Consider the following 26,592-nt stretch of genomic DNA (forward strand, 5'->3'; position numbering starts at 1 on the left):
GACACTCGGAATCCACTTCCCGGGTTTTGGCTGCGACTCCCAGAGTTACGGACGCGAAACCGCAAGCTTGAGTTCAGGAGGAGGGTGAAAGAGCAGTTGCAGGTGCTGGGAGAGGCGAGGGGCAGAAGTGAATTGGCGCTGGTGCACGTTGTCCCTGCAGCCCGCAGTTACCCAAGCCTGAAGGTGACCGCCTACGCCGTTGGAATGCACCATGCTCCTCAAACTTGAGCGTGGGTCCGAATCGCCGGGAGGGCGTGTAACACAGACCCCACACCCAGAGCTTCAGAGTCAAGCTCAGGAGTGAGGTGCTGCCGTTTGCATTTCTAATATGTTTTCAGGGGAAGCTGCCCCCACACTTTGAGAACCACTGATCAAGAAGAAAGGTGTATGTTATTAAAGAAGAAAATTTTCTCCCCATCCCGCCCCGCCCTATTAGGGGATTTCACACAATACTTCCTCGTCATTTCACAGCCACACCTGCTTAAAATAAATACATTACTAAAGCCCACACGCCAACAGAGGTGGGATATTTCCTCTAGCATGTGAGTCAAGTAAGTGGAATGCAACCTCAAGGATCCGCACACATTTTGCCTGCAGCATAGCCCATAGGTGCTGTTGGTTACCCCAACTCAGTCCAGGGAACAGGACTGGCCCTTATTTTGCTGTCTATTTAACTCAAAGCGCTGAGTGCTTAGTACATGATACAGAATAGAGACCAAGACCAGCGGTTGTGGGAGTTGACACTTGCCTCTGGGGAGCCTGGGTTCAAGTTGCAGCTACTTTGCTTCTGATCCAATTTCCTGCTAATGTGCCTGGAAAGGCAGAAAGGAGGGCCCAAATGCTTGGGCCTCTGCTGTCCATGTGGGAGACCAGGATGGAGTTCCTGGCTCCCAGCTTTGGCCCTGCCCAGAACTGCTGTTGCAGCCATTTGGGGAGTAACCAACAGCACGAAGATTCTCCCCCCAACATCCCTCTGCCTTTCAAATAAATTAAATTAAATTAGTTTTAAAATAAAAAATAGGGACTCAAGCAAGTTCAAGACGAGAGCAACAGGGATGGAAAAATGGGAAAGCAGATGAAATCACTAAGAACCCAAAGGAATTGGATGAGCAATTAAATATGGAGGGAGGTGGCCAAGGAGGGGAAGATAAGCATTTCTGTCTTCCATATAGAGAAATCTATCAATTTAGTGTCCTTAGCTGAGCCCAGATTCACAGAAGTCATTGAATATGTAAGATTCACAAAATATGCCAGCACCCTGGCTCACTAGGCTAATCCTCCACCTGCGGTGCCGGTACCCCAGGTTCTAGTCCCGGTTGGGGCTCCGGTTCTGTCCTGGTTGCTCCTCTCCCAGTCCAGCTCTCTGCTGTGGCCTGGAAGGCAGTGGAGGATGGCCCAGGTCCTTGGGCCCTGCACTCGCATGGGAGACCAGGAGGAAGCACCTGGCTCCTGGCTTCAGATCAGCGCAGTGCCAGCTGTAGCGGCCATTTGGGGGTGAACCAACGGAAAAGGAAGACCTTTCTGTCTGTCTCTCTCTCACTGTCTAACTCTGCCTGTCAAAAAAAAAAAAAGATTCACAAAATATAAGTATTTCTTTAAAAGTTAAACATACATCTACCAAATGACCCAGCCAGTCCATTCCTGGTATTACTGCAGAGAAATTAAAATGTATGCTCACAGAAAGACTTGAAATATGAATGTTCATAGCAGCTTTTTTTCACAGTAGTCCAAACAAGGAGGGACCCAATTGTACATCAAAAGATGAATGAAAAAAAAAGTGATTTAGCAATACAATAGAATACTACTCAGCAATCAAAAAAGGGAATGACTCATACACGCCCACATTAGATAAGACTCAAAATCATTATACTGAGATGAGGAAGTCAGAGAGAAAATACGTATGTAAGGGCTGTATATGAAATCCAAACCTGTAGTCACATAAAGCAGATCAGTAATTGCTGGAAACCAGGAACAGACAAAAGGATGAACTGCAAAAGGGCAGAAAAAAAATCTCTGGGGTTGGAGGTGATGGAAATTTTCTCTATTTTGATTATAGTGATTTCACAGGTGCATACAGCTGTCAAAACTAAGATGTACTTTAAAATGAAATTTATATTCCATAAATTAGTCTGGAAAAAAGAAAAATCAAATATACTTATGATCTGATTATTTATTGGAGATATTGACTAATGTAAGTTCATGAGGACATGTAGACTCTAAATATGCTATAAACTGATTTGGAGAGAAAGCAGATTTAAAACCCCGTAGCAGAAGCTAAAAATAATCAGTATAAAATGTCTACAACAATCATTGTAAAAGTAACAAATACAAATTTATGATTTATAAATGTATTGTTAATAAAATAGAAGATGTTCCAAAAACATCTCAAATCTGAAATAAGAGATAAAACTTCATTAGAAATGCACACCCAGGGGTTGGCGCCTTGGCTCAATAGGCTAATCCGGTTTTAGTCCCAGTCGGGGCGCCGGATTCTGTCCCGGTTGCCCCTCTTCCAGGCCAGCTCTCTGCTGTGGCCAGGGAGTGCAGTGGAGGATGGCCCAAGTGCTTGGGCCCTGCACCCACATGGGAGACCAGGAGAAGCACTTGGCTCCTGGCTTCGGATCAGCGCGGTGCGCCGGCCACAGCGTGCTGGCCGCAGCAGCCATTAGAGGGTGATCCAACGGTAAAGGAAGCCCTTTCTCTGTGTCTCTCTCTCTCACTGTCCACTCTGCCTGTCCAAAAAAAAAAAAAAAAAGCACACCCAGGGGTATACATTTGGCACAGTGATGAAGCCACCAGTTGGGACTCCCACATTCTATATTGGAGTGCCTGGGTTCAAGTCCTGGCTCTTCTTCCTGGGAGGCCATAGTGATGGCTCAGGTAGTTGGGTCCCTGCTACCTGCAGGGGAGACCTAGATTGAGTTCCTGGTTCCTGGCTTCAGCCTGGCGCATCTTTAGCTATTACAGGCATTTGGGGAGTCAATTAGTGGGTGAGCGATCTCCACCCCCCTAATCTTTCTGGCTTTCAAATAATAAGTAAATAAATAAGTAAACATTTTAAAAATAAAAATAAGATAAAATTCTGTTGAAATAAAAAAAAGTAAACAAATTATCTGGGTTTCAAAATAGACATAGATTAGCAATAGGAAAATCAAGCTTAGCAATTATCCAAGAAGTAAGTCAGCCTAACAAGCAGTAGCAGAAAAAACAATAAGGCTTTAGGGCCTAGAAAAGAGCTGTGGAATGTGGCAGAGACTGCTTATTGTCCCCAAATATCCTTTCATCTATGATGCATTTATGAAAATGATGGCCTTTCAAAATAATGGGAAAATGATGGACAGTAACATATCATAGAAATCCTGCATGGATTGCCCAACTTACTTCATGGGTACCTTCCTGGAAAGGCAAAAACAGTATTTCTGACAGTTATTTGTAACCAGGGTTGCAAACGTAATTTAGGTCCCACTAAGTGATATAAGCCTTTGGTTCGAATTTGGACTAGGGGAGAAAGCCAAGGCATGCCCCCCTTATGGGACATTCCTAATTCTGTAGCTCCTTGAACTTTCAGAGGCAGCGAGTACCTTGACAGGTAACCTGAGGAGTCTGTGAAAGCTCACATGGCAGTCTGTTTCTTTGACCCTGATATGCGTGCATCCATGTGGACATTATATATTACCTAAATCCCTTAACGAACTTCCTTTTTTCTTTAACTAGAAAAAGGGAACCTCCATCCTGACATACACACTGTCTCTTTGGAAAACAAGTTTTCTTACTCAAAAATAATCTATAGGTAAAGGGGAAACCAATACCAGGAAATTGAAAAACAAAAATATTAGTAAAAAGTACAGAATAGTTTAACTTTGTGGTTAAGCTTTCTAAGAAGGACTCAAATCCCAGTATCCATAAAGGAAAAGATGAACAGATTTGATATAATAAAAATTAAAACTCCTGTATGACAAAAGTGAAGTCACAGGCTAAAAGACAATAGTCTTGGAATATAAATAAGGAATGAATAAATATTAATCATATATTAATATTTTTATAAATCAATAAATTATATAAACAAAACATAAAACCTTACATGGATAATTTACAGAATAATAATAAAAAAGATTCCAAATAGTTAATAGATATACAAGGGTACTTGAAAAAGTTTGGGGAAAAATGGCAATAAATGAGAGTTTACTTTGGTGCAAAAATTTTTTTTCATGATGTGCTTTTTCCATGCATTTTTTTAAAGCATTAATTTTATTTTAAAGTCAGAGAGAGAGAGAGAGAGAGAGAGATCTTCCATCCACTGATGGCCACTCCCAAGATGGCCACAATGGCCAAGGCTGGGTCAGGCCAAAGCCAGGAGCCAGGAAGTTCATCTGGTCTCCCCCATGGGCAGCAGGGACCCAAGTACCTGGGCCATCTTCTGTGTTTTTCCCAGGCCACAAGCAGGGAGTTGGATCAGGATTGCAGCCACCAGGACACAAACCATAAGCCCTTTTCCATGAATCCTTGCACATCCCACATATGCATGGATTTCAAAGTGTCCTTGAATGAAAGTAAATTTATCTTTTAATTCCATTTTCCATGAATTTTGTAACATACTCTCAGGATACCAGAATCCATTGGACTTGCTTAAGTGGAGAAATGCACATAAATACATACAAGTATCCTAACCCAAATCAGTCAAAGCAGAATCTTTGGACAGCTTTTGAAGTTTTAAAAATTTTATGTTATTTATTTGAAAGGTAGAGAGTCAGAGAAAGAGAAATCTCCCATCTACTGGTTCACTTCCCAAATGCCCACAAAGCTAGGGCTGGGCCAGGCTGAAGTCAGGAGCCAGGAACTCAATCCAGGTCTGCCCTGTGGATGCTGCCCTGTGGATTGCAGAGACCAGAGTACTTGAGCCATCATCTGCTACCTCTCAGAGTGCACCTGAGCAGGAAGGTGAAATAGGGAGTGTAGCCAGGACCAAACCCTAGGCACTCCAATATGGGATGCCAGCTGCATCTTAACTGCTACACCAAGCACCTACTACCAGATACTTTTTTTAAAAAAAATATTTATTTATTTGAAAGTCAAAGTTACACAGAGAGAAGAGAGGCAGGAGAGAGAGAGCTCTTCTGTCGCTCCCCCTCTTCATGGAGGAATGACACTAGACCCTGCCTAGGCTTCATATCCGAGTCACAGCACCATTATGTCGCTCCCCCTCTTCGTGGAGGAACGACACAGGACCCTGCGCTGTTCTTTCATCTGCTCGGCCCTCCCCGGGTTTGCTGCTGGTTCTTCCCGGGTTGGCTACTGTCCCTTCCACCTCCGTGGAAGGGCGGTTCCCCCTGCCACATTCCCCACTTCCGCAGGGGAGCGCGCCGGCCGGCTCTCTCGGGGGCTGCACAGGTGTTCCCTTAGGTGTTCCCTTAGATGTTCCCCTTAGATGTTCCCGGTGCATGCCGTCTCTCTCCTCCTTTATAGTCCTCTTCCACCAATCCCAACTCTGCTACCCACATGCCGAGTACGCTGCTCTCCTCCAATCAGGAGCAAGTCCTACAGTTTATTGGCTGAACTGGAGGCAGCTGTGTAGAAGCTGTTTTCTTCTCTCCCAGTGCCATATTGTGGGAGAGCAGATGCATAGAATAAGTCTTAATTCCAGTAACAGTATAGTCCGAGTTGCTCCCCACACTCTTCCATCTGCTGGTTCACTCCCTAATTGGCTGCGACAGCTGGAGCTGCGCCTATCCATAGCCAGGAGCCAGGAGCCTCTTCCAGGTCTCCCACGTGGATGCAGGGGCCCAAGGACTTGGGCCATCTTCTACTGCTTTCCCAGGCCATAGCAGAGAGCTGGATTGGAATTGGAGCAGCTGGGTCTCGAACCGGTGCCCACATGGGATGCCGGTGCTTCAGGCCAGGGCATTAACCTGCTGTGCCACAGCACCAGCCCACCAGATACTTTTTTAAAAAACTTCCCAACCACTCAATGTGAATGTGTAGCCATGGCTGAAAAACACTGCTCTGAAACAGTGCCAACTTAAAGTGTCTCAGGGAACAAACAGCAACAGCATCACCTGTTAAAAATACAAATGCATGTTAAAAATACAAATTATTGATTTGCCTTTCAGAGCAACTGAAACAGACTCTGCACGTGGTTTTCAGGAGTCTGTTTTAAGGAGCTCTTTGGGTGATTCTGACTCATGCTCAAATTTGAGGACCCTGAAACCTCTCCATGTTTATTTACTTAACAGAGCTACTTGGAGGAGAGATAAATGTATTCTGAGAGGCTGGTGTTATGACGTAGCAGCGTAAGCTGGTGCTTGCAATACCATCATCCCTTATGGGTGCTGGCTTGAGATCTGGCTGTTCCATCCCGTTCAGCTCCCTACTAACGTGCCTGGGAAAGCAGCAGAAGATGGCCCAAGTACTTGTGCCCCAGCACCAACATGGGAGACCCAGAAGAAGCCTTGGACTCCTGGCTTTAGCCTGTCCTAGCTCCAACCATTGCAGAGTAAACCAGCAGATGGAAGATTCTCTCTCTCTCTCTCTCTCTCTCCCCCGCTCTGTAACTCTGTATATCTGCCTTTGAAATAAAGCTTTTTAAAAAGTATTTTGAGAAAAATAAAAATAATGACTGCTAATGCAAATAATCATTACTATTCCAATAATTTAAATAATGCTAGAATCATCCTAAGATCTTAGCGATGTAAATGGTAATAGTTTATTACTGAGATAGAAATCTAGACACATGGGAAAGTGATCTATGTCCTTATTTCTGAATTGCCTTCAAATACTGTGGTGACCTAGTTCTATAATATAATTTCAGTAGATGTGAAAAGGCCACAGGGATAGGAAGCCAAAGGTTTTACTTTTTAAAAATTTTTATTTATTTTTATTTTGTTTGAAAGGCAGAAGAGGCAGTAGGGAGAGAGAGAGATGTTTCATCACCCTATTCACTCCACAGATGCCTGCAACAGCCAGGGCTGAGTCAGGCCGGAATTCAATCTGGGTTTTCCATGTGGGTGGCAGAGACTCAAGTGCACCTAGCAGGAAGCTGGATTCAGAAGTAGAGGAAGTGGAACTAGAATTCAGGCACTCATGGGATGTGGGCATCTGAAGTGGCACCTTTTTTTTTTATTTTAAAGATTGATTACTTATTTGAAAGTCAGAGTTACACAGAGAGAGGAGAGGTCTTCTATCCGATGGTTCACTCCCCAATTGGCCGCAACGGCGGGAGCTGCACCGATCTGAAGCCAGGAGCCAGGAGCTTCTTCCAGTCTCCCATGCAGGTGCAGGACCCCAAGGCCTTGGGCCATCTTCTACTGTTCTCCCAGGCCATAGCAGAGAGCTGGATTGGAAGTGGAGCAGCCAAGTCTCAAACTGGCGCCCTTATGGGATGCTGGCGCTTCAGGCCAGGGCGTTAACCCGCTGCACCACAGCGCCAGCCCCCTGAAGTGCCATCTTAACAACGATGGCAATGCCCACCCTGGCTTTATTTATTTATTTGACAGGCAGAGTTAGACAGTGAGAGAGAGACAGAGAGAAAGGTCTTCCTTTTTCATTCCCCCCAAGTGGCTGCTACGGCCAGTAAGTTGCTGGCCGGCGCACTGCGCCAATCCAAAGCCAGGAGCCACGTGCTTGCTCCTGGTCTCCCATGCAGGTGCAGGGCCCAAGGACCTGGGCCATCCTCCACTGCCCTCCCAGGCCACAGCAGAGAGCTGGACTGGGAGAGGAGCAACCAGGACAGAATCCGGCGCCCCAACCAGGACTAGAACCTGGTGTGCCGGTGCCGCAGGCAGAGGATTAGCCTATTGAGCTGCAGCACCGGCCCCTGGCTTTAAGTTTGTCAAATACTATAACTTTATGAGAACTAAATGGGTTTCTTTTTTATTATAATGGGTTTTTGCAACATTTCTACTAAATGGAGTAAGTCAATTAGTGCAGTTTGGCTATATTGGATCATTTATTCTGCTTTGTTAAGTTTCAGAATCCACTTGTGGTTATTTTGTCTATTATTTTTTAAAAGGTTTATTTATTTATTTGAAAGGCAGAGTGACAGAGAGGCAGAGGCAGAGAGAGAGAAGTCTTCCATCTGCTGGTTCACTCCCCAAATGGGTGCAACCGCTTGAGCTGGGATGATCCGAAGCCAGGAGCCTGGAGCTTCTCCCGGGTCTCACACATGGGTGCAGGGGCCCAAGTACTTGGGGGCCACCTTCTACTGCTTGCCCAGGCCACAGCAGGGAGATGGATTGGAAGTGGAGCATCCAGGACTCAAATCGGCGCCCATATGGGATGCTGGCACTGCAGGCGGTGGCTTTTCCTGCTATACCACAGTGCTGGCACCTGTGTCTATTATTTGAGGCTTTACCCGATGAAAGCCAGCAGACACGTGCCCCCTTTTAACCTTAATCTATGTCTAACAATATTCAAGACACAGCTAAGCTACTGAACAATGGGAATGGCAAAATCAAAATTGGATTTTGAAAAAGTTGCTCTGTCTGCTGTGTGTAACAATTCCAAATATCATCACCTGGAAACTTGTTTAAAGTGCAAAGGATTAGGCACTTGACCTAGAGGTTAAGATGTCTCTGTCCCGGCCGGCGCCGCGGCTCACTAGGCTAATCCTCCGCTTTCGGCGCCGGGACATGGGGTTCTAGTCCCGGTTGGGGCGCCGGATTCTGTCCCGGTTGCCCCTCTTCCAGGCCAGCTCTCTGCTGTGGCCAGGGAGTGCAGTGGAGGATGGCCCAAGTGCTTGGGCCCTGCACCCCATGGGAGACCAGGATAAGTACCTGGCTCCTGCCATCGATCAGCGCGGTGTGCCGGCCGCAGCGCGCGGGCTGCGGCGGCCATTGGAGGGTGAACCAATGGCAAAGGAAGACCTTTCTCTGTCTCTGTCTCTCTCTCTCTCACTGTCCACTCTGCCTGTCAAAAAAAAAAAAAAAAAAAAAAAGATGTCTCTGTCCCACAGTAGAGTACCTGGATTTGATACCAGCTCTGGCTCCTGACTAATGCAGACTGGGAGGCAGAGGTGATGGCTCAAGTAATTGGGTTACTACCACTATGTAGGAGATCTGAGTTGTGTTCCTGGCTCCCAGCTTCAGCCCTAGCCCAGTCCTGGCTGTTGAAGGCATTTGGGGAGTGAACTGGTGAATAGTAATGTTCCGTCTTCATCCATCTGTGTCTCTACCTCTCAAGTAGTAGATAATTTTTAAAATGCAGATTATTGTATATACCAGGGAGCCATTTGTTGAAGTCCATTTAAACGTAGAAAACAGAGGCCGGCATTGTGGTTAAACTGCTGCTTGTAACACTGGCAATCCATATGGGCACAAGTTTGAATCCAGGTGTTCTACTTCTGGTACAGCTCCCTACTAATGCACCTGGGAAAACAGGTGGAAGTTTGTGGAAGATGGCCCTACTACTTGGGCCCTTGCACTTATGGGAGAGACCCAGATGGGGTTCCATGCTTCTGATTTTAGCCTGGCCCAGCTCTGGCTCTTGCAGCCATTTGGAAAGTGAACCAACAAATGGAAGTTCTTTCTCTCTCTCTCTCTTTCCATTTCTCTCTGTAATTCTGCCTTTCAAATAAATAAATCTTTAAAAAATACAAAGTAACTAATTTTTCTGTATTAATATATACTTTGAGATGTATTATACAGTAAAAATCCTGATATAATACCACAAATGGAGCAAAGACAAATCCAATGCTTTAGGATGCAATTTGCACTTATAGCTAGCCAGGAATTTGGGCATCTTGCTGAGAAGCCAGGCTGTTGGTCTCAACTGGATTCTAGTGCCATCTGGTGGTCACTGTCTAGTAGTTCCATTGTCAGTGAGCACTTTTTTTTTTTTTTTTTTTTTTTTTTAAGATTTATCTGTTTATTTGAAAGGCAGAGTTAGAGAGGGGTAGGGAGGGGGGAGAGGGGAGGGGGAGGGAGAGATCTTGCATCCACTAGTTAACTCCCCAAATGGCTGCAACAGTCAGGGCTACACCAGGCTGAAGCCTAGTGGCTGGAGCTTGTAGCTTCTTCTGAGTCTCTCCCACATGGGTCCAGGGGCCCAACAACTTGGCCATCTTCCACTTGTTTCCCAGGGGCAGTGTCAGGGAGCTGGATTGGAAGTGGGAGTTAGGACATGAACCAGCACCCATGTGGAATGCTGAGCAGCTCAACTCACTATGCTACAACACCAGCCTAAGGGAAAATTCTATACGTAGGTGGCTCACTGGAATTATTAGTTAGTGACCCTTTGTGGACTTGATCTGGGACACTGGCTGTAGGAAATACTAGGGGCACTACAATTCAGCCACATTAAATTCTCTATCTGCTTCACTGTCTCGTCCATGTTCCATCACCACAAACGATAAAAGGGGACTAGGAGAAATGCAGGAACCAACATCTGTATTATGTCCGCATTTACATTATTATGACTTATGAATATTAGAATGAGGTGCTGAAAATACAGTTAATAAAAAATATTCACAATATATGGATCTGACACTGGACCACTTAATTATATGAAGCAACCATTATAAGATCTAACAAGAGAAACAGACTCTAATATAATGACTGTTGGGAATTCACCCCATTTTCATCAATGGGCAGACCATCTAGACAAAAAAAAAAAAAAACGAAGTTAAACTACACTGTAAGGCTGGCGCTGTGGCACAGTGGGTAAAACTGTCACCTGCAGCACCAGCATCCCTTGTGGGCGCCGGTTTGAGTCCTGACTGCTCCACTTTTGATCTAGCTCTCTGCTATGGTCTGCGAAAGCCATAGAAGATGGCCCAAGTCCTCAAGGCCCTGCACCCACGTGGGAGACCTGGAAGAAGTTCCTGGCGTCAGATCAGCTCAGCTCTGGCCATTGTGGCCATTTGGGGAGTGAACCACCCAGCAGATGAAAGACTTCTCTTTCTCTCTCTCTCTTTCTGCCTCTGCCTCTCTGTAACTCTACCTTTCAAATAAACCTTTTTTAAAAAATGCAAGGAATCGGCCGGCGCCGCGGCTCACTAGTCCCGGTCGGGGCGCCGGATTCTGTCCCGGTTGCCCCTCTTCCAGGCCAGCCCTCTGCTGTGGCCAGGGAGTGCAGTGGAGGATGGCCCAGGTGCTTGGGCCCTGCACCCCATGGGAGACCAGGAAAAGCACCTGGCTCCTGGCTCCTGCCATCGGATCAGCGCGGTGCGCCGGCCGCGGCGGCCATTGGAGGGTGAACCAACGGCAAAGGAAGACCTTTCTCTCTGTCTCTCTCTTTCTCTCACTGTCCACTCTGCCTGTCAAAAAAAGAAAAAAAAAAAAAACTGAACCATGAGGACATAGAGAACTGACCAGAGGGGCAGGCATTTGGCACGGTAGTTATGACGCTGTTGGGATGCCTGCATGGGTTCAAGTCCCAGCTGCGCTCCCTATTCCAGCTTTCTGTTAATGTGCATCCCGAGAGGAAACAGGTGATGGGTCTAGCGGCTGAGTACCTTTCACCTGGAAGACCCAGAGTCAACTCTGGCTCCTGGCTTAAGCCTGGCTGTTAGGGAGTGAGACAGCGGTACGTTCAACCCAACTTCCATTTTAAATATTACAGGCTGCTAGGATCTTCAAGTTGAAAAAACTGCACAAAAAACCACAAGACATTACCCTGTTACCTCTCGAAGGAGGCAAAGAGTGGTAGGAAAATGACCACCGTTTTAAAACGTGAGGAAATCTGGGCTCTGGCCTTGGCACTGACTCGCGGAATTCAGGGATTCTGGGCTGGGGCAGTCAAGTTCCTCTCCTCCTCAGATCCGATGATCTTGCGTCTCTGAAAGTTCAGCTGCCAAGCGCCCCCCCTCAAACTCCAGTTTTACCGCCGTGTGTCGCCCGCGCACAGCGGCGAGCGCCATCAGGACCCGCCCCGGGCAACTCGAGCTCCGCGCGCTCCGCCCGCTTCCCCCGCCCCCTGACGGCCTCGCGGCTTCCCCCGGGTCCTACGCGCCCCGGCAGGGGGCGTGGCGAGCTGCTCCAGCCGCGGCTTCCGGGAGCAGTTTTGGACCCTGCGAGGCTCCGTCGGGCGCCGAGCCTCCCCACCCGGGATAGCGGTGGCGAAGCGGGGAACTCGAGTTGGCGTGGTTGGCGAGGACCTCGCAACCTCAGCATGGGCGAGCATGGCCTGGAACTGGCCTCCATGATCCCCGCCCTGCGGGAGCTGGGCAGGTAGGGCCAGACCCCGCAGTCCTGGGTGTTGCGTCTTTCTCCGCCCGGCCGGGCCGGCGGCTCTTCCCTGGCGCGCGCTGGCTCCGATCCTCGCATTCCCCGCGGTCCTTACGGGGAGATGCTGTGTGTGCTGGGTGTTTCGCCGTCGGAGTGGCGGTTGATCAGAAGCGGGGGCGTCGTCAGCGATCTGTCGATCCGAGGGGAGGGGGCATCTGCTGGCGCCGCTTTACCTCAGGGTTACCCGGGAGCTCGCCCGGATCTAGAGGTTTACATTCTGGCCTTGGAGGACGGAATCCCGTCTGATCTCTTTCTAGTCATTTTTCTACACTCTTTTTTTAAGATTTTATTTTTATTTATTTGAAGTACAGAGTTATATATATAGAGAGAGCTTCCATCCGCTGGTTCACCCCCCAAGTGGCCACAACGGCCGGAGCTGAGCCGATTGGAAGCCAGGAATCAGGCCCAAGTGCTGGGGCCCAGGCTCTTGGGCCATCTTCTGCTTTCCCAGGCCATAGCAGAGAGCTGGATCGGAAGAGGAGCAGCCGGGACTAGAACCGGCGCCCATAAGGGATGCTGGCGCTTCAGGCTTTGGTTTTAACCGCTGCACCACAGCGCCGGCCCCTCTACACTCATTGGCTTCCTGAAGACTTCTCTCCTTAGATGAGTGACAGGAACCCATCAACCCCGTCCAAGCTCCTATTCTTTATGATTGCTCTTGGAGGAACTAGTTTACGTGTTGTCCCCAAACTGCCCTTAGAAGAAAAATAACCTCTCTGGTTTTCTGCACAGAGGTCAGTTGCTGGACAAGGCAGCTGGTTTCTTTCTTTTGAGGGACATCATAGTCCATTCTGAAGATATGACCCTGTGCGTATGGATGGTGGATACCTGGCCCGTTAGTTTAGCGAGAAATCCAAGGGATTGGCCACAGGGTCCACAAAAATGTACAAAAGTGTTGCCAAAGCTTGAAGATAACTTAATATTACTTCATGTGCAAGTGCTTGTTTTCTGTAAACCCCAAGAGTAAAGTTTTGAACGCCAGTATGTTAGGGAGAGAGGGGAAGAGTGTTGATGGTTGCTACCCCTCTCAGCACACACAGGGTAACTACATCCATATCTGTGTCTATGTCTATGTCCACATAAGTGTATACTAGTAGTTTCACTGGATGTCCTGTGTCCTATACAAATTCTTTGCTTATCATATTATAAAATATATGTTAGGTTCCCTACTCACCTTTCATACTAGGAAATGCAAATTAACATATCCCAAGTAGTAGAACTCCTGGTTAAACTCTTCCTTCTCCCATGTTATTGTAAATGTACCATCCAAAAGCTTGGGAGTCTTCCTTGCTTCTCCTATCCCTTGATAATCCACAAGCTAATTCTGTCAATCATACTTTTGAAAAACATCTAGAATCTGACACTTCTCACCATCTCCGCTGCTACCACCATAATTTCTATTCTAGACCATTATGGTAACCTCTCAAGTGAACTCTCATTTCCACTTTTCCTCACTTAATAATGGATTTCCCACTCAGCAGTCAATAAGTGATTTCACAACTGTTGATCATATTGTAAATTATATAACAGTATAGCCCTGCACAAAGCTTTCCTTTGGCCTTCCACCACATTTATTATAAAATCCAGACTCTCACCAAGCCTCTAAGGACCTATCTGGTCTCAACTTGTTTCTCATCTCATCCTCTTCTGTCTTTGTCTTGTTTATTTCAGTGACATTGACCTGGTTTCTCCATGGCACCAAGATCATTCCTGCCTTTAAGGCTTTGCATTTATTGTTCATTCCATCAGAACTGACTGGTTCCTTTCATAAGTCATTTCAGAAGGTCTGATCTTCCTGTTTAAAACTTGCTGTCTTAAGATACATTGATATGGTGGGGCCGCATTGTGGTGCAAATGGTTAAACTCGCATTTGTGATGTCTGCATCCCATATCAGAGTGCTGGCTAGAGTGCTACTCTGCTTTCTTTCTTTTTTTTTTTTTAAGATTTATTTTTTATTTATTTGAAAGACAGAGTTACAGAGAGAGGTAGAGACAGAGAGAGATCTTCCATCTGCTGGTTCACTCCCCACATGGCTGCAACGGCTGGAGATGCACTGATCCGAAGCCAGGAGCCAGGAGCTTCCTTCAGGTCTCCCACGTGGGTGCAGGGGCCCAAGGACTTGGGCCATCTTCCACTGCTTTCCCAGGCCATAGCAGAGAGCTGGATTGGAAGAGGAGCAGCTGGAACTAGAACCGGCACCCATATGGGATGCTGGCGTTTCAGGCCAGTGATTTAACCCGCGGCACCACAGTGCCAGCCCCCTGCTCTGCTTTCAGTACAGTTTCCTGCTAATGCATCTGGGAAGACAGTGAAAGATGGCCCAAGTACTGGGAACCCAGCCACCCATATGTGAGACCCAGGAGAAGCTCCTGGCTCCTGACTTTGCACAGGCCCAGACTTTTGTGGCCATTTGGGGAGTGAACCAGCAGATGGAATATCTATCACTCTGCCTTTCAAATAAATAGTTTTTTTTGAAAGGTATGTTCAGATGGTGATCATTGCTATTAAGATATTAATAGTAGCCACTACAGGAGATTTAGATGGTGAAAAGAAGCCAGTCATGTGAAGCTGGGAAGGTAGTATCTGAGATGGAATAGGAAGATACAGAAATCCAGAGAATTAGCCTATTTTTAAATTAAAAAAAAATTTACTTGAGCAGCAGCAGAGAAGAGAGAGCACTCCCGTTTGTGGGTTCACTCCTGAAATGCCTGCAATGGCCAGGAAGGGGCTGGGCCAAAGCTGGAGGCTGGGAACTTAATCCAGGTCTCCCACTCGAATGGCATTAAATCTGGGTACTCCAGTGTGGGATGTGGGCTTCATAACCAGTATCTTAATCACAAGACAAAACACCTGCCCCAAGTTACTTTTTAAAGAATAGGAAGAGGGACTGGCACTGTGGCACAGCGGGTTAAAAGCCTGGCCTGAAGTGCCAGCATCCCATATGGGCACCGGTTATAGTCCTGGCTGCTCCTCTTCCCGTCCAGCTCTCTGCTATGGCTTGGGAAAGCAGTGGAGGATGGCCCAAGTCCTTGGGCCCCTGCACCCACATGGGAGACCTGGAGAAAGCTCCTGGCTCCTGGCTTCGGATCGGTGCATCTCTAGCCGTTGCAGCCATGTGGGGAGTGAACCAGCAGATGGAAGACCTCTCTCTGTCTCTACCTCTCTCTGTAACTCTGTGTTTCAAATAAATAAAATAAATATTTTTTTTAAAAAATAGGAAGAAGCTGAGCATAGGAAACCAATGTAGTAATTTTATGAATTAAGCATGGAAAAGTAGGCAGGGGCCAAAACTTTCAGCACCTGATAGGCAAGAATAAGATGTTAGATTTGATTCTAAATGTAATGGGACACCATTAGAATGTTTTAAATAGGAAAATGGCAATTGAATTTATGTTTTAAAACATGGTTATTCTGGGCTGGCGCCGCGGCTCACTAGGCTAATCCTCCGCCTTGCGGTGCCGGCACACCGGGTTCTAGTCCCGGCACACCGGGTTCTAGTCCCGGTCGGGGTGCTGGATTCTGTCCCGGTTGCCCCTCTTCCAGGCCAGCTCTCTGCTGTGGCCAGGGAGTGCAGTGGAGGATGGCCCAAGTGCTTGGGCCCTGCACCCGCATGGGAGACCAGGAGAAGCACCTGGCTCCTGCCATCGGATCAGCGCGGTGCGCCGGCTGCAGTGCGCCGGCCGCGGTGGCCATTGGAGGGTGAACCAAGGGCAAAGGAAGACCTTTCTCTCTGTCTCTCTCTCTCACTGTCCACTCTGCCTGTCAAAAATAAAAAAAAAAAAAACATGGTTATTCTTCACTCCCCTGTTTAAAATTCTTCAATGCCTGCTCATTGACTTTAGTACAAACTCCAAACTCCTTAGCCATCCTTTTGAACTTTGAGCTTACCTTTCCACCCTTGACCTTGTCTTCGCATTCATCTTCATGTTTCATTACTGCTTCCCCTTTAACCATAGAGAGCCTCTTACTAGGGCAGACCATGTTCTTGTTCCTAATCCTTTGCATGTACTGATTCCTCTGCTTGAAACACTCTCCCTTTTTTTATGTGATCTGCCTTTTAGGAATTCAGCTTTGTATCCAAGATGTGCTGTAATTGTAAGATACACAGTGGGTTTCAAAGACTTCCTACTAGAAAAATTCATTAAAAGTTCTGATTATTCTCATATTGATTACATATTCAAACAATATTTAGGTCAGTTTTTTAAAGTCAAACAAGTTTTGGTCAATTTTGCTCTCCCCTTTTTTTTTGCATTCTCTTTAAAACTTTTTTTTTTTATTTGAAAGGCAAAATGAGAGAGAGATAGACAGAGATCTCCCATTCGCTGGGTTGTTCCCCAAAATCCCTCAACATTTGGGATTGGGACAAGCCAAAGCCAAGATCTAGGAACACAGTCTGAGTCTTCCTTGTGGCTGGCAGAGAGCCAACTACCTGAGCTTCCCAGCGTGTGCTTAGCAGGAAGCTGGAATCAGAAGTGGAGAAGCTTCCAAGCACTCCAGTATGGGATGTGTCCTAAGTGGTGGCTTAATGACTGTGCCAAACACCCTCCCCTTTTTTACAATCTTATGTGGCTACTAGAAAATTATATATGTGGCTTGCATTCTTATTTCTGTTGGCCAGTGTTTATTTAGATACTAAGATCTATGGTACCAGGGTTGTTTTTATGTTCTTTCACATACAAATGTAACTACTTACTCTTTAATTCTCTATACCTGCTTCTAAGCATTTGTTAATTTTGGCAATGTAGTAATTTTTCTGTTAAACAAGTTCTTTTTTTTTTAAAGATTTATTTATTTATTTGAAAGGCAGAGTTACAGAGAGGCAGAGAGAGAGAGAGAGAGAGAGAGAGAGAGAGAGGTCTTCTCCTAAAATGGCTACAATGGCCAGAGCTGGGGCAATCTGAAGCCAGGAGTCAGGAGCTTCTTCTGGGTCTCCCATGTGGGTACAGGCGCCCAAGCACTTGGGCCGTCTTCTACTGCTTTCCCAGGCCATGGCAGAGAGATGGATCTGAAGTGGAACAGCCAGGACTAGAACTGGTGCCAATAAGGGATGCTGGTGCTACAGGTGGTGGTTTTACCCACTACACCAGGCCCTGAATAAGTTCTAGATGGTGTAGGAGATGCAAAGAGAAATACAACGCTTTTGCTGTAGTAGGAACTTATGCCCTAGTGATGCTGCAGAGGATGTGTAGAGAAATAAAACAGTCTCCTACCTCTACGAGCTTATGCTCTAGGGACAGGCATTTTACTCCTTAAATTATACATTAAGGATTAAGGAGCCACAAACTTCAGCAGAATTCTTAGGATGCACTTATCCATTCTTTCAAGAACAAAAATTTTTTTATTTTTTAATTTTTTGACAGGCAGAGTTAGACAGTGAGAGAGAGAGACAGAGAGAAAGGTCTTCCTTCCGTTGGTTCACCCCCCAGATGACCACTACGGCCAGCACACTGTGCTGATCTGAAGCCAGGAGCCAGGTGCTTCCTCCTGGTCTCCCATGCGAGTGCAGGGCCCAAGGACCTGGGCCATCCTCCACTGCCTTCCCGGGCCACAGCAGAGAGCTGGACTGGAAGAGGAGCAACTGGGACAGAATCCGGCGCCCTGACCAGGACTAGAACCCTGTGTGCCGGCGCTGCAGGACGATTAGCCTATTGAGCCGCGGTGATGGCCCAAAAACAAAAAGTTTTTAATGTCTGCTCTTTGTACCAGAATCTTTTCCTTCATGGCACTTACTAGCTGTAAATGCCATGGATTCTGTATAAAATCAATTAGAATTGCAGTTTGTGATGAAACAATTAGGAAAACAATCTTTTCATTTTTCTGTTAGCACTATTTGAGATAATGGGTGCGAAAATATATGTGTATTTTACAGTGCTAAACAGATATTGTAAATTGTGACTTACATGAAACATACTTTATGCCTTATAAATAACCAACTTTTCTACCACATACTAAGCTGTTTTGTCATTTGAAGGAATGGATTTTGCTAATCATTTATACAGAGCCCTCCATAAATCTTCTAGGTATAGTTAGTCATTCTCTGCTTTAGGTGTACATGATTATGATTATTTATGTGCATTCTGACCCTATCCTGGCAACAATTCTTACTTTCTTGAAGCAGTCTGCTGCTCCTCCGCACGCGGAGGAGCCGCACCGGACCGGGCGCTTGTTGTTCCCTTTTTTTACAAGTCCTTTCTATAGTAAAGTAAGAATAAGTAAACAGCAAACTCCCAAAGCAAGAATGAGTAGAGAGAAATGAGAAAGAACGAAGTAACGAACTTCCCCGCGAACTCTCCAACGCACTCTCCAACCAACCCACACCACCATGCCGTCTCTCTCCTCCTATATAGTCCTCTCCACCAATCCCAACTCGGCTGCCCACACGCCGAGCACGCCGCTCTCCTCCAATCAGGAGCAGCTCCTGCAGCTTGTCAAGTTGGTGAGAGGCAGCTGGGTAGAAGCTGTTTACTTCTCTCCCAGCGCCATATTGTGGGAGAGCAGATGCATAGAATAAATCTTAATTCCAGAGCCGGCGCCGTGGCTCAATAGGCTAATCCTCCACCTTGCGGCGCCGGCACACCGGGTTCTAGTCCCGGTTGGGGCGCCGGATTCTGTCCCGGTTGCCCCTCTTCCAGGCCAGCTCTCTGCTATGGCCAGGGAGTGCAGTGGAGGATGGCCCAGGTGCTTGGGCCCTGCACCCCATGGGAGACCAGGAAAAGCACCTGGCTCCTGGCTCCTGCCAGGATCAGCGCGGTGCGCCGGCTGCAGCGGCGGCCATTGGAGGGTGAACCAGCGGCAAAGGAAGACCTTTCTCTCTCTGTCTCTCTCTCACTGTCCACTCTGCCTGTCAAAAAAAAAAAAAAAAAAAAAAAAAAAAAAAAAAAAATTCCAGTAACAGTATAGTCCGAATTGCTCCCCACAGATCCCCCTTTCTTTTTATTTTTTGGCGTTGATACGCGCCTGTGTAAAGTTCAGTGTGATCTTCATGCTATTAACTCTTGTTTGTCGTGCTACTTCAGAGTTTGTTGAAAAATGTCCCGTATTCCAAAGATCTCAGGGATTGGTTATTCATTGTTTTCTTCCTCAAATGGAGTTTTCTTCTTCTAGATCTTCTGCTGGCAGGTTTATCAACCGAATTCTTCTCTCAGGGGTCCATATTGGTTGTGCCGCACCCTGTGGAAAAAAACAAACGGCGCCTCGTACTCTTCTGAGTAAGGGGAACGGGCCTTTCCATTGGTTGTCCTGTAAATCCTTCCACATTACCCACTGTATTGATTCCTTATCAGCTGATTGAGTATGCATTTCTGCAGGTGTTTTACCGTTCTTTTTCTTGTTCAAAAAATTAATTGTATAAAGAGCTAGGGCCAAGACGTCCTTGTTGGATGTGGCCATTTCCCCTATTCCCCCTTTTTGTTTAATTATTAAATTTTTTAAATATAAGTGAGCGCGTTCTACCACAGCTTGCCCCTGTGGATTGTATGGAATACCGGTAATATGGGAGATTCCGAATTCTTTCAAAAATGCAGCAAAACGCTTTGATGTATATGCTGGGCCGTTATCCGTTTTGATCACATGAGGAACTCCCCAGGCTGCAAAAGCCTGCAAGCAGTGTTGGATTACTTGTTGTACTCCTTCTTTATTCATGGCTGTGGCCATAATTACACCTGAGTATGTATCTACAGTGACGTGAACACAGCTTTGTCGCCCAAAAGAGGGGATATGTGTAACGTCCATCTGCCAGATATGTCCTGGTTTAAGGCCACGGGGATTGGCTCCCGCAGGAATCTTTGGAACTATGGTAACAACGCACTTTTCACAGGATCTAATAATATCTTCCGCTTGCTTGCGGGGAATATTAAATTTAAAACTTAAAGTGTGGGTGTTAACATGCCATTTAGAGTGATACTCTTTAGCTTGTTCCAAAGTGGTGCATGCAAGCAAGAATCTTGAATAGTGATCTGCCATCATGTTTCCTCGAGTAAGTGGGCCAGGTAAATTAGAATGAGCTCTTATGTGGCCTATGTAAATAGCATGCTCTCTTTGATTTAATAACCCCTGAATTTCACTTAGAGAATAGACTGAGGAGGATTTAAGGATAAGGCACTGTGTAGCGAGCATCTGAACTGCATTCACCACATATGCACTATCAGACAAAATATTCATGGGTGCGCTCTCTCTGCGTAATACTGTTGCGATAATAGCTAATTCTGCATGTTGTGGAGAAGGGGATGCTGTTAAAACGAAATATCGTTGATTGTTAAATATAGCTGCTCCTGTTCCGCCTTTAGCTCCATCCGTAAATACGGTAACTGCCCCTTGAATTGGATCCCTTCGCACCTTCTGCACCCGTTTTATTGAAACCTGTGTGCAGAAGTTAACAAATGGATGGCGAGGGTAGTGATTGTCAATCTCTATTTGTAGAATGAGAACTATGTATGCCCATTGCCAGCATTCCCTTGTAAAGGCTTCTACTGCCTCTTGAGCAAAGGGAACTACACATCGCTTTGGAGTCTTCCCCGCCATTTCTGTCGCCTTTTTTATTGCTGTTAATATTAAATCGGCCACCGCAATGCCTTGGGTGTATAGTACACGCGGTGCATGTGAATGTGGGTATACAAACAACAAGGGTCCTCCTTGCCAAATGACTGCGAAGGGATACAGCTGTTCCATAAAAATTAATATTTCTAGGGCTTGTTGTGGATCACATCTTTCCATCTGCATTGCTTTAATTTGTTTTTCAATTTTCTGTAACGCCAAGCGGGCTTCTATTGTCAGTCTACGAGGGGAATCAAGCTGGGCATCTCCTTCTAAAATATTGAATAATGGCATCATATCTTCGGTAGTTAATTTACAATAGGGCCTCAACCAATTTAAATTGCCACATAATTTTTGGAAGTCATTAAGGGTCTGTAACCCATCTATTGCAATTTCAAATTCTAATGGGGTTACCTTTTCAGAAGTTACTTTAAGTCCTAAGTACTGTACTACTTCCCCTTTTTGTATCTTCTCTGGCGCTACTTGTAACCCAACTTTTTCCAAATATAATAGCAGCAGCTTATATGCTTCCATTAGGTGACTTTCACTTTCAGCCGTTATTAACAAGTCATCCATGTAGTGTAAAATTTGTACTTTTGGGCACTGTTGTCGAACCGGCTCTACTGCTTGGTCAACATATAGCTGGCATATGGCAGGACTGTTAGTCATTCCTTGGGGAAGCACCTTCCATTCATATCTTTTGTCGGGACCTTGATGATTAATGGAAGGTACGGTGAAAGCGAACCTCTGAGTGTCTTGTTCATGTAGAGGTATGCTAAAAAAGCAGTCCTTCAGATCGAGTACTATTAGTGGCCAATGCTTTGGGATCATAGTAGGAACCGGGAGTCCGGGTTGCAATGCCCCCATGGGTTGCATCTGCTGATTAACAGCCCGTAAATCATGCAACAACCGGTATTTCCCTGATTTTTTCTTTATCACGAATATTGGCGTATTCCATGGGGAGGTTGATGGTTGCAAATGGCCTGCCTCTAATTGTTGTGATACTATATCATTTACCGCAGCCAACTTTTCCTGGGTAAGGGGCCACTGTGGTATCCACTTTGGCTTGTTGTCCAGCCATGACAATGGCAGCGGCTGCATCTCAGTGGCCCCCACGAAAAACCCGTGTCCTGTCTTTTAAAATCGCCTATGGGCTGGGCTAGGTCCCTTCTGCCTTCTCTGGAGCCTAATCCTCTCTCCTGATATCCCTTTTTATACATAATACGCCGTCCTGTAGAACTCTCCAATTGATCCTCATTTGTTAACGTCAGTCCCAATTGTTCTAAAATGTCTCTTCCCCATAATGTGATGGGGAGTGCACTAACATAAGGTTGCACATTTCCCTTGTTCCCTTCTTGATCCTGCCAATGAAGCACCTGAGCACTCCTTGATGGTGTCATGGCCGCACCTAGGCCTACTAAAGTATTATCTCCTGGCTGAAGGGGCCATGACTTCGGCCAATCATTTTCCGAAATTATACTTACATCCGCACCTGTGTCTAGCAGGCCCTGAATCGACTTTCCTCTAATGGTTAAGGTCCACAGAGGTCGATCTGCTAGAGATAGGGACAAGGCTGCAAATTTCTCCCCTTGGGGTCCATGAACGTCCTGCGCTCCAATCATGATCAGTATTTGAGCCACAGGTTCTTCTGGTTTGATTTGAATAATACCCTTTGTAGATTGTATTAGCACTTTTAACTTATCAAAAGGTAACTGAATGACTCCGGTGATGACCATTAGGCCTCTCAAAGCATTTGTTTCTTTTCCTACGATTATTCCAAGTCCGTTATGCTCCGCTGAAATTGCTTCTGCCCTCACCTCTATGGCTTGTGGCCCCATTTGAGGTGTCAGTACCGAATATTCGGTGGCTCGTAACTCTGCGCGGTAAATATTTGGTTTTGGGACCGTGGCACCCACCGATTGTTTTGGCCCCGGGGTGCAGGGGCCCACATTCCGTTTTTTTGCTGTTGACCATATACACCTGATCTTCTTATGGGGCCCGGCTCATTTGGCATCCTCTGGGGATTGCCTGCGCTGTTTATTTTAAAGTAACATTCACTGACCCAATGATTTCCTCTTCTACAGCGTGGGCAAAGGCCTGGTCTTCTCGAGTTCTCTATGCCCTGCCGATCTCGGGCTGGAAATCTGGCCCTACATTCCCTCATTAGATGCCCTTCTCGACCACATCTAAAGCATATACGTCCCCTCATGTTCTGTCTAAATTGTCGGGTTACTGCTACTGCAGCATGTGATCCAGAAACTACATCATCCATGACATCCCTACAGATTTTCAAAAAGGTAGGGATGTCCTTATGCTGCCATGGTCTAAGAGCTTCCCGACATGTTTTATTGGCCTGTTCATACGCCAATCTTTTGACTAAGGGCATTGCTTCTTCCACGGTTTCGAAAATGTTTCCTGCTGCTTCCATTAATCGGTTCACGAAATCAGCGTAAGGTTCGGTAGGGCCCTGTACTATCTTAGTTAGGCTGTGTCTTACTTCTCCTTTTCTGGGTATCACCTTCCAGGCTCTTCTTGCTATCTCTCTCACCTGTAAGAGGACAGCTGTTGGTAATCGGGCCTGCTCATCGGGACAGGCAAATCGCCCTTCTCCATTTAACATTTCCTCATCCCATGCTTGATTCCCTGTTTGATAGTTCTGCTTTGAATATTCTCGTGCAAATTCTTTATAGGCAGCTAGCCACAAGAGGAAGTCACCCCCGCCTAACACCGCCTTTACTAAGTTTCTCCAATCCTCAGGTATTAGGCCTTGCTGCCCGATGTTATCAAGGATTGCCTGAGTGTAACTTGCATGGGGCCCATACAATTGTACTGATTGCTGCAACTCTTTAAGTAATTTATGGTCAAGAGGCGTCCATCCCCTGTTTCCCTGTGGATCCTGAATTACAGGAAACACCTGGCCTGGTTCCTGGTACTGCTCCCAAGCAGGTTTTCTATAAACAGCTCCCCTTTGCTTGTTTTCGGTTCTTGGCCTTTCTAGCTCCTCCTGCATACCTACTCCCTCCATCACTCCTTCTTCCTCCCACTCTTCTTCAATCTCATGGGGAAAAAAGGGGCTTTTCTTTACAGGAGGAAACTTTGGTAGTACCAATGGGCGATACCGGGGTGGTGATTCATCCTTTATGGTTGAATTTGCCAGCCTTGTATGGCCAGGCATCTCTCTCGGGGGCGAGGTTCCCTCCTCAGCTTCCTTCTCCCCCCCATAAGCTTCCTGGCTCTCTAAATCCTTCTTTGATTTTCTTCTCACTTGTTCGTTACAATAGTTGCTCGCCTGGCTGCCCTGCCATAATTCTTCCTGCATTTCACTCCCCTCATTAAGCAACAACTCGATCCCTTCCGTGGGGTTCTGAAGCACCTGATCAACGAGTTGCCACAGCTTCAGCACTTCTATCGGTTCCCCAGCCTCGCGCATTTTCCGTCCCACCTGCCTCCACTGCTGTGGAAACCAGGGGGACGTCTCTACGATTGCTCTTACGAATGCATGAATTTTCCTCCCCCCTCGTTTCCCTTGCTTAGAGGAAAAGCTGCGACGAGGTGGGGAGTAGGAAGAGAGAGAGAGAGAGAGAAACCATATTTAGCCCATAGATGATCTTTAGGGAGAAACAGAGGATGGTGCCCAGGAGGAGGAAGAGGTAGCCAGTGGGCAAAGAGTAGCCAAAGAACTCCATTGTCTGTACCGTCTGTGACATGTTGGAGCAGTGAGCGTAATGGAAGACCGAGTCTCCCAGACGTTCCCAGTTAATACCTCCTTCCTAGCTTCTAATTTTCTTCCCCCGCGGCTTTTTTCCTAGGTTCTGACTAGCTTTTCACCGGCACTCTTTCCGTCCGGCCTTCCCCTAGGCTCTTTGCTAGTCTCTCTCTCCAGTAATTTCCCACTTCTTCCCGGTCTTTCCCTCCTAGGTTTCCTATCCGAGTCACGGCACCACTTGCTGCTCCTCCGCACGCGGAGGAGCCGCACCGGACCGGGCGCTTGTTGTTCCCTTTTTTTACAAGTCCTTTCTATAGTAAAGTAAGAATAAGTAAACAGCAAACTCCCAAAGCAAGAATGAGTAGAGAGAAATGAGAAAGAACGAAGTAACGAACTTCCCCGCGAACTCTCCAACGCACTCTCCAACCAACCCACACCACCATGCCGTCTCTCTCCTCCTATATAGTCCTCTCCACCAATCCCAACTCGGCTGCCCACACGCCGAGCACGCCGCTCTCCTCCAATCAGGAGCAGCTCCTGCAGCTTGTCAAGTTGGTGAGAGGCAGCTGGGTAGAAGCTGTTTACTTCTCTCCCAGCGCCATATTGTGGGAGAGCAGATGCATAGAATAAATCTTAATTCCAGTAACAGTATAGTCCGAATTGCTCCCCACACAGTCTGTTTTATTTTTCTTTTGAATTGATTAAGTTACCAAATCAAGCATTTAAATTGGTTGAGTTATTAGCATCTGTACCCATCTTTTCATATATTGATGAAAGAAGTACCCCTTCTGTCCAGGGATTATCTTTTCACTTGTATCTGGTTTAAGAAAAAGGGCCTTCCATCTTGAGAATATTTTTGACTCCAAATATTCCTCTAGTTACTACTATAATTCTTTTCATATCCAAGCTTTAGAAAGGGTATACTATTCTCAGTGTTCACTTTTATCTACTTTTCAGCCCTTGCAATCTGGCTTCTGCCTTAACTTCTACATTCAAACGCTAAAAATCCCAAAAGAGAGGCTGGAATTGTGGCATTGTTGTGTAGAGAGTTAGGTTGTTACACCAGCATCCCTTATGATTGCAAATTCAAGTCCTGGATGCCCCACTTCCATTCCAGTACACTGCTAAGGTGCTTAGGAATGCAATGGAAGATGGCCCAGGTAGCTAGGTCATTGCCATCCATATGGGAGACCAGCAAGGCATTCCAGGCTCCTGGCTTCTGCCTGACCCAGCCCTGGCCATTGTGGCCATTTAGGGAGTGAGCCAGTGAATGGTAAATTCCTTCCTCCCTCCCTCCCTGTCTCTGTCTCTGTGTCTGTCTCTGTCTCTCGCCCTCTCTCTGGAACTGCCTTTCAAATAAGTAAAATAAATCTTTAAAAAATTAAATAATAAAAATCCAAAAAGAAAATACAGAAGTTAGTTCCACATGAGTCAAAGACCTAAGCATAAAAGCTGAAACTCTAAAATACCTCAGAAAAGAACATAGAGGAATAGCATTATGACATTGGATTTGGCAGTTATTTCTTGGCTATGGCACAAAAAACACAGGCAGTAAAAGGAAAATTAGATAAATTGAAATTCATTGAGTTAAAAGACTTTGGTGCACCAAAGAACAAGATCAACAGAGTGAAATGGCAACCCATGGAATAGGAGAAAATATTTGTAAATCATATATTTGATAAGGAGTTTAATATCTAGAATATATTAAGAAGCCCTAGACTTCAACAAAAATAAACACAACCTCATTGAAAATGGACAAAGAACTTGAATAGACTTTTTTGCAAAGAAAATATACAGATGACCAATAAGCACATTCTTAAGATCACAGAGCTGCAAATCAAAACCACAAGGGGTAGCATTTAACCTAGTGAGTTAGACACTTTTGTCCCACTTTGGAATACCTGGGTTCAATTCCCAGTGCCTGTTCTTGACTCTGGCTCTCTGCTAATGCAGATCTTGGGAAGCAGCAGTGATCCCTCAAATGACTGGATTTCTGCCATTCATAAGAGAGACCTGGATTAAGTTTCCAGCTTTGATCTGGCCCAGCCTGGCCACTGCAGACATTTGGGGAGTGAGCCAACATATGGGAGCTCCCTGTATCTTTCTGTCTCTCTGTCTCTTTCAAGTAAATAATT

The 26,592-nt window shown here is 46.2% G+C and overlaps 1 protein-coding gene across 9 annotated transcripts in view; it reads left to right on the plus strand.

The window, feature by feature from the left end:
• The first annotated feature begins 11,905 nt into the window (after positions 1-11,905).
• ATR (ATR checkpoint kinase) overlaps positions 11,906-26,592 on the plus strand; it is a 130,819-nt gene continuing 116,132 nt past the window's right edge. For 4 of the 9 annotated variants that reach the window (XR_007924529.3, XR_016232748.1, XM_008266276.5 and 1 more), the window contains exon 1: positions 11,960-12,161. Coding sequence is in view for 3 of the 9 variants with exons in the window: in XM_008266276.5 (XP_008264498.4) it covers positions 12,103-12,161 (59 nt within the window). In the remaining 6 variants the exon portion in view is untranslated. Of the gene's footprint in view, positions 12,162-26,592 lie in introns of all 9 variants that reach the window. The other 5 variants (XM_070072689.2, XM_089331099.1, XM_051859026.3 and 2 more) reach the window with 4 other exon arrangements.

The sequence above is a fragment of the Oryctolagus cuniculus genome, chromosome 4, assembly GCF_051225735.1.
Source record: "Oryctolagus cuniculus isolate XC-2025 breed Fujian yellow rabbit chromosome 4, ASM5122573v1, whole genome shotgun sequence".
NCBI lineage: Eukaryota > Metazoa > Chordata > Mammalia > Lagomorpha > Leporidae > Oryctolagus > Oryctolagus cuniculus.